The sequence below is a fragment of the Cygnus atratus genome, chromosome 7 (genome assembly GCF_013377495.2).
Source record: "Cygnus atratus isolate AKBS03 ecotype Queensland, Australia chromosome 7, CAtr_DNAZoo_HiC_assembly, whole genome shotgun sequence".
Lineage (NCBI taxonomy): Eukaryota > Metazoa > Chordata > Aves > Anseriformes > Anatidae > Cygnus > Cygnus atratus.
In genome coordinates this window covers 18969796-18985915 of record NC_066368.1, presented here as the reverse complement: position 1 = coordinate 18985915, position 16120 = coordinate 18969796, and the positions used below count along the sequence as shown (strand labels likewise).

Below are 16120 nucleotides of genomic sequence, written 5' to 3'. Positions count from 1 at the left end.
GAATCTGAACTTTTAAGAGAATAAATATAGTCACACAGCTTTGTGTGAGTTGACATGAGTTGGTACCACCAAGATCCCTTCAGACAATTGTTATTTGCATGTGTGTGTATTGTGAGGGGGCATTGAAAGTACTCAGACACTCAGGAGAAATCTTGAAACTTCTTTTGTAGAGTTCAGAACAGATTTATGTACAACATCTAAATCTTTTCTGTCTTCTACATTCTGGATATATCAAGTTAAAGCATAAAGCTTGCTCTTTCCCCTTTTCATTCTTCATCTTTTTCTTAGTCTATTTTTCTAAACTCTAACAAGCCTGGAAAATTTCAGTGTATCTACTTCTTTTCATCCCATGATGCTGGTATGTAATTGCACATTTTTGTGTGGCCAGCAGACTCCTGTAGCTGTACTACAGAGGCTGTTGGTGACATACCCTGCATCGTATAGTTCATGGCATAAGGCTGCCTGCCAGTGAAAAGGAGCTTAATGATACTGCTGTCCCTTTCTTTGGAGCCATTCTCCACCTCTGCATGGACTTACGTGGTCTGTTGGAGAGGGGAGTTTCCACCATTGTCTTGGTATCTCAGTGGCAGAGTGGATTTCTGTCTGTAGACCTGGTCCCAGCACACTGAGACCAGTTGTGGGGCATGCCTGCCCCACCACAAAGCCATGTAAGGCAGTAAGTTAATGTTAGTGTTCTAAAAACAACAGAATTAAATATGTTCTCTGTCTTGTCAGACTATCCCAAGGGGGCTATTGGACACATTGTTCATACTGAGAAGGGCATTCTGGCTGTTGAAAAAAATAAAATTTTGATTCCTCCTCTTTGGAACAAAACATTCTGCTGGGGATTTGAAGACTTCACCTGCTGCTTTGGCAACTATGGGTCTGAAAAGGTAAATAGAAAAAGTCTAAGCATTTTAGAAATGGATGTTATGTTGTGGTCTGTCTTGTTTAGGGACCCAGTTGAGAGGCTGTAGGGGAGCTGATTTTGGAGAGTGCTCTGCATGACTTTTTGCAATCAAGTTTTTTGAGGATTCTCAAGTTGGATATTCCAGTGGAGTACAAAATTATTTCACTGCTGAGAAATGTGACTTTTTCCCTCTAAATGACCTTGAGTTTTCCTTCAAGTGACTTTGTTGTCTGTCACAATGAAGGAGAAACCTCATTTCATAGGTTGTAAGGACAACACAAGGTCTTCTGGCCCCCAATTAGAAATTTCATTGTGCAGAACTTTCTGCTGGAATTAAGATAGGACCATCTGTCAATTCCCCTCTGGCTCCCAAGCTTAGCCCAGTGCATTCATTCAACATAATAATGTCCCCTAATCTAGAAAGTTAATACTCTTACTTCTTTGCTGTTAAAAATCAAGGGTCTGTGTCACCACACTGCTGGCTAGGGCACTGGACAGATTCAGTTGTCTACCACAAACACACTGATATTGCATATGTTTGGGCCAACGTTATGATGTGCAAAGACATCCAAGTTTGCTTGGGTATCAAAATAGCAGAATTAGTCATTCAGCAAAATACTAGCTTGGGTATCAGAGCATACCATATCATTATTTTTTTACAGACATATCCACAGTCACTGGACATGAGAAAAACATGAGATTTATTTTTACTTTCTGATTTCTGTAAAATCACTGAGTTCTTCTCCATTGATTTTCAATATAGCAAATTAAAATTGGTCCTCAGTAACTTACAGTGCTGCTATAGGTGTAACCTTTTTGCTTTATCTCTACTGGTTGACTCAGAAGAAAGGAAGTTACAGAATGGTGGTTATTCTTTTTTTTTTCTTTTTTTTTTTCTCCAAAGATCAAGGTACCGTAAAGTGTTATGGTATTGCTCAAAAGTCAGGGTGTCACTGAGCCTCTTGCAGTGATTATACAGTTACTATAAGTAGTTGAGGGTTCAGCTTGAATCTCTATTGGGACAACAGTGCCTCTGTTGAAAATATATTGGATATACTTGAAGTATATTGTTGCCTTCATTGAAGTAGTAAAGGTTTGTTTTGTCCATGGTATGATTTTTGTAACTGTGGCATCCAGGTTCATCAGAATCATTAGCACTGTTCTGTCATTCCCATTGGGTGTGAGAGAGCTAATGCAGAATGTGAGCGGAAGGATGTTTATGCTGTAATTGCAGCAGTGTAGAGTTGGTTTAGGCCAGCTTGGTACTGCTAGCAGAACAGTTGACCAGAACGGAATTCAGTGCTTTGGCTGTTCAATCCAAGTATGACAAAGGTGTAGCTGAGCCTGGCACTAACTCTCTTAACGGTGGCAGTCATAACCTGAGCTTTGTTATTAATCTACATTGAATGTTTGCATACTGTTGCTATATGGTGGCAGAACAAACTTGCCTGAAGCTATGTAGGAAGTCTGTAGCACCCAGAGGGGCTGGAACTCTGTTGTCCTAAGACACTGACCTTTATCCAGCCTTCCTGTTTGGTCCCCAGAGTCTGGCACAGCTGCATGCAGCCACAGTGTGTGCTTATACATAATATACAGCTGTGCTGTCAACATAGAGACTTGGGATAAGATGAGCTTTTCTTTCCTGGGTTAGAAGAGGCTCAGTTCTGAAAATTAAATCTGCCATTTGGTATTAATAAATGCATGGTATCACCAGATGAGTTTTTGGCTGAAAGCTGCTTTCTCGTACAGAACATGACTACGTTTGAGTGCATGGCAGACTGGGGTAAATGCCTCTGCGCTGTGTGTCCTTCAGCAACTACCATAATCACATCTGGAACAAGCTCTGTTGTGTGTGTCTGGGAACTTTCTTTGGTCAAGGACAAAGTGAAACATCTGAACTTGAGACAGGTGAGTACTGTGACTCTTGGTACAGAAATTTAATAAAAAGCAAAGAGCAAGTTTCTTTCTGTCAGAAAATTGGAAGAGAAAACATGCTACAGTGAATCGAAAAGGCAGAAAAAGGTGACAAAGTGAAAAAAAAAAAAAAAAAAAAGGATAATGTGAAAACTTGTTGTCAGGTCAGGAGTTGATTATATGCCTTATACCCATACCTTATGTATTATGCTTGGTGGGTTTTGTTTGTTTTTGTTTTTTTGCCTTGGTAGCATTTCCTAAGTTTATAATGATAGAAGAAACAGTGACAATAAGCCATGTCCTCCCTTGTAGTGCAGCCAACCCTTGGATTATTTTCAAAAGCCAATATTACCTGGAGATGGTTCTAGTTCTTTTTTGGCTGCTAGAGCAGTGGGCAGGATCTCCAAAACACCCTGTCAACTTAGCTGACGGAGATGAAGGCTTGGCTAGGCAAAGCCCTTGATACTTCTCCCTCGAACAGAATTCAAAACTTAAAAGGTTTGTCTATCACTCCACAAGGTAGGGAAAGATCCCTACAATGATATAGTTTGTGACCTTGCTGTCCGCGGTCCTTTAGTGTTTGTTGATTTGGAGCTCATCTATAGTCACCCAGCAGCTGTATAAATGCTATTTCATTTGCAAAAGTGAACAGTGAGCTCCCAGCTTTACAAGAAAATCTGGAGCATTATCATATCTGAAAGGCAGTGTGTGACCTTTCTTCCCTAAGAATTCAAGAGACAGAAAACTCTCTGCTACTCTTAGGCAAACTAATAATGGGTTCATTGATCAGCAAGGAGGTCTCCAAATTCTTGTTCTAGAGTCTTGTTCTGTTCATGTGCTCTGGAGATATTCAGGAGATATTTCAGTGCTTTCCAGACCTGGAGTGAAAAATATTTTATTTGTCATTTAAATAATGTGAAAACATCTATGTCTGCTGGGAGGCCAGAGAAATTCCTAGACCTTCACTTATCTGATGTTTTTGGGTGTTGAAATTAGGAAGAAAACTGTTTAGAGCAGCTTCTCTTCTGAGTTCTGTTTCTTTCTTGAGAAGCCAAAACTAGGAGACAAAATCTTGAGTGACGACCTTTTAATCCCTCTGCTTAGTATTCCAAGCCAAGAGGTGGACATAGAAATGGAAGAAATAGCAGCAGAGAAAATGTAAGCAGTAATCTTCATAAACATCAAAATGATACCAGTCTGGTGATCTGTTCGAGTTTCAGGCAGCTGATTGAAGAGGCTCTTTCATCTTCAGTACCTTTCCCTTTAGCAATATAAAATCAGCTTTGCTGATGTGTTCTGTTGTGATTAATCTGATATTACCCAAGGTCCTCAAAGTGGCATGAGGTCATACAGTGACAAATGCTGTATTTTTTTCCTTCTCTTTGCTTGCAGAGACCTTTTTTTTTGATGACTGGCATAGATGTAAATTCGAATTATGGTTCTAAATGTCTTCCAGTGAATTACATGCTGCTTTCATGTAATTCACTGTTTCATGGTGGCTGTTTTTTTTTTTTTCTGAACAACAAAAAAAATTGTATCATCTTTGCTGAGAGAGTGAACTTTGCTTAAGTAAAGCTGATGTGCTATAAAGTGGATGGTATTCACTTATCAGCTGTCTCATGGGACTGACACATTCTGGTTTGGAATGTAGTAAAGTGCAGAAACTATATTTCAGCATAAAAAGTCACTTTTCCCTCTCTAGCAGGGACTGCTCCCACAGTTTTGTGGAACACTAAAGATTGAGCATAATAGGCTCAGTATTGATCTGTGCAATTTACCAGTTCCCTCAGTGTTCATGAACACAGCAACCCATGCAATCCGCCCCCCAGAATTTCTGGGCCGAATAAAACACCAGGCTGGGAGAAGCATCCAGGAAAGCTGTGTTGTGTGTGCTGTGCTGAACTGTCAGGAAGGTACTGAGCATAGCTGTGAATTATCTGTGCCCATGTCAGCCAGTTACATTGGATGGCCAGAACTTGGTTCAGTTTTTCTGGACTGAGCATACCTGCAGTGAAGCTGATAAGCTTTTATTTACTTATTTATTTGTGAATTTACTGTGGAGACAGGCCTCACAGTTCTTTTCCCCATTAAGGGAAAACCTTCATGAGGAATAACAAGAAGACATTAGAGAGCTACCAGCACTTGCACTTGACTGTTTTTGCATTAATACATATCAAAATACTGGTAGATCAGAGCTGAAATTTTAGCTGAGCTCTGATCTATCCTTCTCTTCCACACTCAGCTTGCATTTAAAGTACTTCACCACCAAGTCTTTCTGAGTTAAAAAAGGACAAGAGGGTTGATGAAAATTTTTGTAGGAGCTTAGCTTGTCTCGGCAGTGCGAATGTTGTCACAGTGGGTACATTCCCTTCCCTTCCCTTCCCTTCCCTTCCCTTCCCTTCCCTTCCCTTCCCTTCCCTTCCCTTCCCTTCCCTTCCCTTCCCTTCCCTTCCCTTCCCTTCCCTTCCCTTCCCTTCCCTTCCCTTCCCTTCCCTTCCCTTCCCTTCCCTTCCCTTCCCTTCCCTTCCCTTCCCTTCCCTTCCCTTCCCTTCCCTTCCCTTCCCTTCCCTTCCCTTCCCTTCCCTTCCCTTCCCTTCCCTTCCCTTCCCTTCCCTTCCCTTCCCTTCCCTTCCCTTCCCTTCCCTTCCCTTCCCTTCCCTTCCCTTCCCTTCTTCAGAGGAATGAGAAGGAATTTGGAGCGCTTGAACCTGCCTTGTCACAGCCTGTTCTGTAGAGGTCTTGTGCAGTTCTTGAGCACAGGCATTAGGTTATGCCCAGTCCTTTGTAAAAAGACTTCTACAGCCAGTTGTAAGCTACTACTGAGTTGGGAGTGCTTCCAACCTCTGAGGACTGCTGATGGAGACGCCATTTTGTGCCAGAATTTTTAGCTGATGATTCTCTTCAACGGAATACATTGCAAGGTGAATTTCATCCCTTGCAGTTGCAGGTCACCTTCAGTAGGTCATAGCTGCAGCTCAGCGTCTTCTCCAGTGGATTCATGTTTGAATACTGTTGTCCTAATAACCTTGGCGAGTGGCAGCGCATGTTAGCTAAAAGAGTTCAGTCTGATATTCACAGACTGGAAAAGAGTATGAGATGTCTTCACAAAATTCATTTGGGACATGTGGCTATCCTGCTCTGTGACTCTGTCTCTGAACTGAGACAAACCCTGAAAATGTGTTAATTAAGTCATGTAGAGAAAGCCAGCAGGGAATATGCATTTACTGTTAAAACCAACATTAAAACTGGTGGATCAGATTTTTCACAGTAAGGCAGTTAATAATTGAGCCCTGAAAGGCTTTTCAAGAAATCTGTGAAGGCCTCTTTCTCTGTTGCCCTACAGGCTTTAATGTTGTTGGTGGTTATGCAGCAGAAATGTATGCTGCTGTCACTTGAGAGTGCTGCATTACACAATTGTCATCAGTATATTCCTGTTCATGACTTCTGTGATGTTAAATTGCCTAAAATACAGTCTTTTTTAATGAAATTGTTTAAAGCTAAATCAAACTGCGTATTCTGTATATCTCTGGAACCTAGAAAACAAAGGAAGGATGATGGATAACGACGAATGAGAGAAGAATTCATATATAACTTTTTAAAGCAAAAATAAAAACAAATGCTGTTTTTATTCTGATTAAAAATTGGAAAAATGTTAGTACTTGTTCAGAAAAACAGAAAGAAAAGTCTGGGAAGGTCACTGAAATATATCTTAAGTTTTATTTCAAAATGATTTAAAATTTTTGAGAAATAATTCTCAAGTCCAAATTTTACTTGCTTAAGACTGCCTTGACTGAATTTATTGATGTTTTGCATACAAACCACTGTGGTAGAATCTGAAACATATGCCAAGGGCCAGAGTTGAGTTGTTTTACCTGACCTACCATGCAACTTGGGGCAAGTCATGTAATCTCTTGGATACTCAACTTTCCTCAACCACGAGTTGAGGAAAAGGATGGTTCTATAAGAATCTTTGGGATTTCTACTTCATACACTTTTTGGCTCTCCAAAGTGTGACTTGGTTGCTTATTCTTGCTAAGTAAATGGCCGTAGAACTGCAGCTCCCTAGTAAATCAGCTACACACTGTTGTGTTTTATCACTTTTTTCCCCACCAGGCTCTGTATGGGCACTCTCAGGCAGTGACCTGCCTTGCTGTGTCTGTGACCTACAGCATAATCGTGAGTGGATCTGATGACAGAACCTGCATCATTTGGGACCTGAACCAGCTGACGTACATAACCCAGCTTCCTGCCCATGGGGCAAGTCTCTGTTCTGTTGCCATCAACAATTCAACAGTAAGATCTTAATTTATCATCTTTCTTCTGATGCATCCATGAACATTTCATGATAATTTAATGGGTGCTCTTCACAACATAAAAACATCCTGAGTCTGATACATTGATTTTTTTTTTCTTTCTATAGAGATTGCTAATAGTGTTCTTAATGATAAGAGGGGAGCACTAAAAGCAATGTTTTAGACTGAGTAGCTAAGCAGAAACATCTTAGGTGGATAGCAGGATTAAAACTCTTTTAGTTTGCAGAACATGAAGTATTACCTTAGTAGCTCCTGGATCTGGCTAACCCATAATCTTATTGCTTTCATTATCCCATTAATTTCTCTTGACATTCATGCAGCAGACCCATGTCAGCTGAGGAATGCTGGACCTCAGTTTCCCACCTCAGCTGACAACCTTCTTACACCCTTGCAGTGATAGTGTTTGTGTTTGTTGGTTGTTTTTTTTTTTGGTGTTTTTTTTTTTCTTTCTTTTCCTCCTACTGTCAGCTGAGGGGTGTGCGCTTGATAGCAGTGGCTGGGTTTTCGTTTACCAGCAGTGGAAATAATCCTGTTGTGGTCTGGGCCTGGCTGCAATTGCATGCATGCTGATAGGAAAATATTTTCTATTGGATTTAACTGTAAGCACTCTGGATATTATTTTTTCCAACCTTCTACCTCCCAAGAATGTTTCTTGCATATTTGTATTTTCTGTGCTAATATACCATAGCAAGGTTCTAGCTGCTCAGACAATTTGCGAGTACATCCAGTACTGGAGTTTGTACCAAGAGAGGCAAAACTGAATTCATAGCAGTGAGAAACCAAGTAGACGTTCTATAGTTAGTCTGTGCCAAAATAGCCATCTCATATTAGAGCTTCACTAACCATGCAGTCTGATGACTAGTGACTGAGGGCAGGAATTAAGTAGTTTGTTAAGTACTAGCTTGGCACCCAGCACCAGGGGTCCTGGTTAGTAGTAATATGTGGCCAGTAGCTTCAGCTGGCCACCTCACAATACCTGGTGGCCCCTTGAGAAGGCAGTTGAAATAGTGCCAAGCATTCAGAAATGAGTGGGTGGGATAACATGGGCTTCATACCTCAAAAGCATAGTCTCCTCTTCGTCTTACACACCAACCTACCATTAATGGTAGCCATTTCAGTTAGGCGCTCCTCTCCTAAACTGTCCAAAAATTAAAATAGTTAAACTGATCAGAAAATTGTCTGCAGAAAGGTTCATTTAAAAGAAAGAAACCTTAAGAAAATATGTTTGATTTATTTATTTCATGATTTGATAATATTTGTTATAACGTGAAGATAGAAACAATGCTTCCATTGTGCTAAATTAAATATTTTGTTTGATACAAAGTGACATTTTTGGTAATGAGTTTTTTTTCTTGGAAAATTCAGAATGTTTTAAAGCAAAGATTTGAAGGAAACAAATTTCTGAATCACTTTTCTGTGAAGTAAGAGCCCTTTACACCTGTTCGTGACATGATTGGTTTTATATTTGCTTTAGCATCTGGAAGCTCCATTTATAGATCCAAACTTCATGGTGTTTGTATCACTTAGGCACAAAAAAAAAAAAGCTTTCCCAAAGAGTTTATAAGCTAGGCAGGATTGTAAAAGCTTGCTGTAACTAATGATTTCAGTTTTAAATCTCTGGTCTAGACCTGAAAAACACTGTAGATAATTACCAAATGAACAGACATGTAGATGAGGTAGCTGACATTTAATCTCTTTAATTATTGGCAACTGTGTTTCAATGTTTCAAACAAAATCTTCTGTTTTATCTACAGAATCCTGCCCTCCAATGTGCCCTCCTTTCCCCAAATCAGGGGTGACATACAGTGTTAGTTGATTTAAAACAGAGGCGCACTGCTAATTTAAGGGTACACTGGCCTTCGCCAGAATCAGATGACTTGGCTGATGCTGTTCTGTTTAACTGGCTCTTAGTATGCATAAAGGGTGAAAAGTTTGCGTGAAATTTCAGTTAGTATCTTGATCAAAGGGCATTTCTGATAAGATTATTTAAGACTGCAGCATCAGCTTTTGATTCTGTGCATTCCTTGCCCCAAAGATACCTGTGTGTTTGCTCCTTATATGCCATCCCTGGTAAGATTATCCACCTGCGCTGAAGGAGTAGGAGAGATTCAATTGCAAAGGATGTTTTCTGCATTGGAAGTGCCGCTCATTGAATGCTGAGCTGGTCATTGGTCGAATACAAAACAGTTTAAAAATGCGATGACATTAAGCTCCCTGTGAGGGGCAGAGGAGGATTGTGAAATCACCAAAGGTTTTACAGCTAAGGAGGTAAACTCCATATCCTCATTTAAGAAAATGTTTATTTGTAGATCAGTAACATTTAAAAGCACTAGTCCTGGCCCAGAACTTGTGTCAGGCACTGACTGTGCACAGTCCCTGTCCCTGGCGGTAGCTGAGGTTCAGTCTGTGGTCTGCTGGGCTATGCACTGACTAAAAGGTAAGGGCAGAGCGTAGCAGTCAGCCTTCTGTCCTCTTTTCTGTGTTTGCCTCTTTTCTGTGTTTCTTTGATTCCTTTGCCATGCTTAAAAATGGGTAGCTTGGTGGGCAAGAAGGAGGATTCTTTTGAATGCCTAACCCAAAGCTAACAGACTGTTATCTCAGGGTGTAGCCTAACATTTTGTGACCTGGTCTGTCTGCAAGCTGCCTGCCATTAGCGGGTGCCCAGGACTGCAGAACAACATTGAGAACCTCCTTGGACTCCCCCTGCTCAATTACAGGAAATGGATGCCAAGGCTGCATTTCTGGTTTGCATGAATCAAGATGTTTCTTTACCCATTTTTTGACAAAGCAGCAGGCTAACTGTATCTGACCTGTCTCCATGTTCTTTTCCACCAGTTGGAATCAAGGTAGTTTTGGCAGAACACAACTTAGACAGAACTGAAAAACAAGTGTTGAGGCTTGCTTGTTTACAAGGAGGTTTGAAGAGGTTCTGGGACACTTAGAACAAAATATGTTAAGTAATTAAATGATTTAAAACCAGCCAGACTACAGGAGGGGGCAGGTGGACATGAAGGCATGATGTTCTGCAGATCTTTGTAGCCTTGTATTATTTTGCAATGGGAAGTGTCATTCAAAATATCATCAATTTCTTTTATTTTATGGATGGTCACTGTTTTTTCTAGTGCAATTTAGTAAATGCTTTCTGCAGAACACATGAATTCCTCCTCAGTTTGAACCAAAAGTTTGCTGCTAATTTGGTTCCTTCTACATCCATTCTGCATCCGTTATGCCCTCCTGTGAGGAGGATGAGCGTAGGATCTTGAAACATGGCCTCTTGCTTTGTTACAGGGTGATATTGCCTCTTGTGCTGGATCCTACCTATGCTTGTGGACAGTCAATGGCCAGCCTCTTGTGAGCATTAACACCACCTGCAGCCCTGAAAGCCGTATTACTTGTTGCTGCTTTGCTGAAGTGATGGACTGGGACACACGCAGCGTCATCATCACAGGAAGCACGGATGGAGTGGTGAGGGTAGGTGGACAGGGGAGAGAAAAGACACATCCTAATTTAGTGTAGACCAGAGGCAGAAATTTTGCATCCTGGATGGTGGGGCAGAGCTGCTAAAAGCCTGTGCATAGGGCAAAAGCTGAAGATTGGAGTAAAAGGTTTGCTTCCTATCAGCTTTTATCCTCCTGAATGAGGAGTATCTGCCATTCAGGAAGGCTTTTGAAAATATACTTTTCATTCTGGTGTGTTTTTGAAAGGAAAAATTATATTGCCCATTAGAAATATGTTTGATAGAGTTTCTGGGAGAAACAGTTCCTTGGGGGAAAACCTAGTACCTGGCTCTTCTGCAGCACTTGTTAGTGGATGGCAGCGCATTGCTTAAAGAATTTGTTATGCATTGCCTTTGTTTTATAAATGGAGACACTGAGGTGGTGGTGGTGAGGAAATCACTTAGGTTCACTTTTGCATAGATCAATACCACAGAACTCTGCAGGATCCATAGCTTCTGAGAGTTGGTTCACAGCTTAGTTCATTAAATCATACCTTCTCAAGAGCAGGAGTTTGCTGCTGGTTCCACCTCCTGTCTGGTGGGAGAGCTCCCTGGGTAATTGGGATCCTGGCTAGCACATCAGACCTGCAACCTTGCCAGCTACATGCATACGTTTCTCCAGTGTGACAACATTTCTCCAGTGTGACACCCTGCAGCATAGTGGCAGAGGGAGAGAGAACACTGCCAAGCCCTGCTCTGATGATCGAAATCCAATTTTCAGCGCTTTCTGGGAAGCAGACATCCACATCTCATGTCATTGTGTTGTTATAATCCATGTTATTCTCCTTTTTCCCTCACTGGCACAGCTGTGGAAGACTGAATACACTGACAGCCCAGGCCAAACTGCTGGACTGAGCTCACAGAGAGGCGCCATGGAAGAGGTGAACAGCACAGGTATGACCCCAGGGTGGACTGTGAACTGATTTGGGACTGTTGCAGACCTAGTTCTGTTGTGAGGAGGAAAAGGATGTGGGAGCACAGTGGTGTGAATGGGAGATGGTTTGGGAACCGGTATGGTGGTACTGTAACCAGCAGCACTAGTGGGTGGCCACTGTCCAGTCTTAGGGAGGCAGAACAGTGCTCAGCCACCAGTCTTTTGGGTAAATCCTGTCTGGATGAAGCTGGAAGGTTCTTTATAGGTTCTGTCAAGCTTGACAGCTTGATAGGGGCTTTGAGCAATCTGGTCTGAAGGTGTCCTTGCCCACGGCAGGTGGGTTGGAATTAGATGATCTTTAAGGTCCCTTCCAATCCAAACCATTCTGTGATTCTATAACCACCTTTCTGCATATGAACCTAATGAATTCCAGAAAGCCCATTCCCTTAGCACATCTACTGATGGCCTGTACTAAAGTGTCCTGGGATGTCAGAGTGGGCAGTGCCACGTTCTGTCCTGGGATGAAACGGGGAAGCTTGTTCTCTTTGCTGTCTTAAACGAGGTCGGAGGTCCTCCAGACTTGTGGGAGCCCAGCAGCAGGCCTTATTGCATGGTGCTATATTTTCAAGGCTATGCCAAGCTGAAGCTGATGCCCTGGAGTTCTTGCAGAGCAGCCAGGATTAACGAGACGATGGGGCTACAGTGCTGACTGGTATTAAAAACAACTCAAGCTCACTACTCTGTTCTAACAAATACAGGAGCTGAAACCTGCCAGGGAGCTTTAAAGGCATGTTCTAATAGCACAGCTTGCTTCTGTTCACAGCACATTTTACAAAAGAAAGGAATTGTGTTGTTAGTATGTATAATTTACACCACTTATTTGCTGTGATCCTCATTAGGCATTCTCTATTGCTTCAGTTTTAGGCACACAATTTGCATAAAGATAGAGTTGTAGATGTAACATCTGCATAAAAAGATATTATACGGTAATTGGGCATTACCAGTGAGATCTTCAGAAGTGCTCTTCATGGAAGTTGGCAACTTGGCATCTACATTACTTAGATTGCTATGTGAAAATATTTATATGTACAGTCATATTGGAAATGCCAAACCAGATGCCCATCCTACCTTTTGTCATGTTTCTGAGAGTAGCTAGAGCCAGATGCTTCTAGGGAAGGAGCAAGAACACCAGAGATGCCAGATGTGAGGCAGTCTGGCTCGGTAGCTGTATATTTGGTTTCATTGTGGTCTCTAACCAGAGATTCCTGCAAGTCAAAATACAAGATTTAACCTTCCTTCCAGAATATTTGTAGCATTCAGTAGTCACTCTGCAGATTCTTTTTACATCTAGAAGCATCTAATTAATTTTAAGAATTTCCTAGAATTTGTTCCTTAACTTCCTGTGGCAGATACTTCCATGTCTGTTTTACTCAGGTACAATTGCATAGCAATTGTCTTTGAACAAACTGAGACCTTGGCTATTTTTAAAAAATCAGATCTTAAACAGTATTCCAAACAAGGACTTAAAAACTGCCCATGGGAACAGAGCAGAATACTCCTGTTTGTGCCTTTTTAAGAGAGGATCATGAAAGAAGACATGCATTGACATCTGTTGATGTGTACAGCCACACCTGTTCTCATACAAGTGTAAGAAAGCCTGTTCTCAGATGCATACAGCAACAGTGTTCTTTAGTAAAGAGTTGAGAAGTGTGATCAGAGCAGTGATATGCTCCCTCAAAGTATTCAGATGATTTCAGAATTACTTTAAATGGCCAAATATTCCCACATGTCATTCTACATGTTAAAGAAAATAAAATTAATACAAAACACAAGTCATTAAGAAGACCAAAGTAACTATGATTGAATTATTTTGTTAGGTGTGTGTGAGTGTGTGTGTATGTATGTGTGTATGTGAAATGTTCTCAGCATTTAATTATTGGTTCTGTTATGAGCAGATTTAGATAAGTTGATAATACCAGGGCTTTATGTAATTTCTTTTTACTAGGCAATTATGGGCTGTATTATATCCTGGCAGCAAGGTATTGTGGGGCATCTTATTAAGCACAGAGCCAGTGAAAACTGATGAACAATTTTGCTGAACTAGGCATGCAATTTAGAAAGCAATAATACACAAATCCAATTTAGCACACAATTGATACAGCCGCACGTCAGCACATGTAACTATCATAGCCACAAATTAAATTGGGATGGGCCTATTTTGCAACAGCACAGGCTGAGATTAAATATATTTGTTCTCAACTTAACAACTTGCTGACCATAAATAATAACAATCCCTTCCATGCTGCCCCCCAGACACTTTCTAAATATTTATTTTTAAACCACATAACAGGTAACAAGTGTGGAAAACATCTTGTTCTCTGTCGGGAACTGAATCCCAGCCTTGCCTTGACTGGAAAACCAAGTAAGAACAGCCCAGCAGTGACAGCGCTTGCCATGTCCAGGTACGGTCCTGTCCTTTGCATTGTAGTATATGCCCGGCAGAGGGCACCGCATGGGCCTCAGTGTCTCCACTGGTCTGTCCTAAATCCTCGGGTTATTTTAAAGTTTGTATTTCTGCTGGTTTTTGTTTGTGTGTTTTTTGTGTGCTTGTGTGTTTGTTGTTGTTGTTGTTTGTGTTTTTTAATCTCGGTCAAATGCAGTCATTCTGGGAGCTGGCCTGACTGATGGTATTAAGTGAAGAGTGTTGGGATACTCAGTGGTCTGAGAAGAAACGGCCCAGAAGAAATAGCAACTTTCAGGTGGAATAGTTGTATAGATCAATAGCTGCTGCACTGTCTCTGCATCATAGAAAAAACAGTGTCCTAGGAGTTTCTGGAGATGCTATGTCCTTAATGAAATATAAACTGGAAGTTTTTGGCTAATGGACAACTTTGTTGTTGAACTCAGTTGGCACAGCCAGCAGTATTTTAGTTTATTCAATCCCCCTCCCGCAGCGTCATCTGGCTGTAATATTTGTTGCTATCTTCTACCCCACAATGTTGCAATGTACTGTAAAACAGCTGCTGCCTTTCTCTCTAGAAGTGCTGGCATTTTGATAGTTGCTAAAATGATTCCTATACTGTCTGTGCTGAGATTTAGAGCACTCAGTGTGATACTTATATGCATGGAAAGTGGAAAAGTTTTTTGGGGGGGTGGAGAGAGGGGTGTGATTACTTTCATCAGTGTTGATGACACTGTGTGCAGCAGAGATTTCAACGGCTGAAGCCATTAGATTATGTGCTGACAAGCCTGAATTCTGAAGCTGGCCAACACATTGAATTAACATTCACAGATTTTCAGGATCGGAGGAGGGTAAAAGCTCCTGATTTGGCAAGATTATCTGCAACTAACCCCTTGAAATACAGGAAGGTTTGGATCTGTTTCTAAGTTCAGTCTTTTGTATAGTCTAGACCATTGTTCTTCAAATTTAACGTTAGAGATTAATCTGCTCCCCTGAATGTTGCATCCTCCTAATTGCTGCATATACAGAAGAAAGTCTTGATCCTATTTGCATCTTGTGCTTAAATATTTTTTCTCTCTTTCTCAAGAAATTCCTCCAAGCTCCTAGTTGGTGATGACTGGGGAAGAATCTGCTGTTGGTCTGTGGATGGGTAGGAAGAAATAGTCAGGACTCATGTTTTCAGCCTTCTGGATGGAGAGAAAAGTGCCCATCAGAGCACGAAAGAGTTGAAGTCAGAAGATTATTACTGGGGACTGAATCTTAATGGAATTGTTGGAATGACCATGCAGTCAGCTCTGATTGAAATCAAAGACTGGACTCCAAAGGTGCAGGAAAGACACTGACAGACATACACACAGACAATGAGAATTCACAGTATTTGTCCTGGGAAAACTTCTGTATTTCAAATGTTATTTTAAATACTGGATTTTGCATAATTCTTTGTATTTCACAAATAATTGCTATCAAATAAAGCAGTCTAGATTTCTGCAAAAGAGCAATGTAGCTTAATAAAATGAATATATACTAATTTTAATACTATGAGGTCAAAACACACTGAGGCTTCAAACTGATGTTAACTGTGTTCACAGCAGAATCTTTGTTCTAACAAACACAAAAGTATGTTAGTATCTCTGTTCCTGCTATTCCTCATTCCCTGAAAAATGTATGCATGCCGTCAGAAAAGCTTTTTTTTTTTTTTTTTTTTGCAAAGTGAAGGTAAGAACTCCTAGATGCCAGGTTGACAGTGGTGCCTTCATCCAGCTCAGCTGTAAACATGCTACAGCATAGTCTTTAGTTTCCTAATCTGACTTAACTGTTTTTTTTCCCCTCAGTGATCTGACACAGTTGTTCAATGTATTCTTTATTTCACTTCCTCTCCTGCCTTCTTTCCTGCCATGATGCCATCTGGAATATTAGCAACATACATCAGGATTTACCTTCATAATGACTCTGCATAATAGAAGTGGGTATTGGTAGTATAAGAAGGTTGAGGCCATAATCTAATACATTTAAATGCCATTTATGTCCCTAGCTGAAATGAAGAAAGTGTGAAAAATCAAGGTCCTTCTCATTTTTTGAGAATTTGAAGGAGCTATATTGGTGATATCTGCCCCTCTCCTCCCACCTGACTTTACAAAGGGAACTCCTGAGA

The 16120-nt window shown here is 40.9% G+C and overlaps 1 protein-coding gene and 1 long non-coding RNA gene across 2 annotated transcripts in view; one reads left to right on the top strand and one right to left on the bottom strand.

The window, feature by feature from the left end:
• Nucleotides 1-15456, top strand: part of WDFY4 (WDFY family member 4) — a 127455-nt gene extending 111999 nt beyond the window's left edge. The window contains exons 56-62 of the mRNA XM_035538924.2: nt 736-893; nt 2660-2818; nt 6938-7117; nt 10426-10608; nt 11440-11527; nt 13858-13969; nt 15056-15456. Coding sequence (XP_035394817.1) covers nt 736-893; nt 2660-2818; nt 6938-7117; nt 10426-10608; nt 11440-11527; nt 13858-13969; nt 15056-15122 — 947 coding nt within the window. The 3' untranslated portion in view covers nt 15123-15456. The remainder of the gene's footprint in view (nt 1-735; nt 894-2659; nt 2819-6937; nt 7118-10425; nt 10609-11439; nt 11528-13857; nt 13970-15055) is intronic.
• Nucleotides 5883-12766, bottom strand: LOC118244185 (uncharacterized). The gene is made up of 3 exons (XR_004777500.2): nt 12636-12766; nt 8193-8275; nt 5883-6357 (listed from the first exon to the last, which is right to left on the bottom strand). It is a non-coding gene; the product is annotated as an uncharacterized LOC118244185 (long non-coding RNA).
• Nucleotides 15457-16120: the final 664 nt, after the last annotated feature.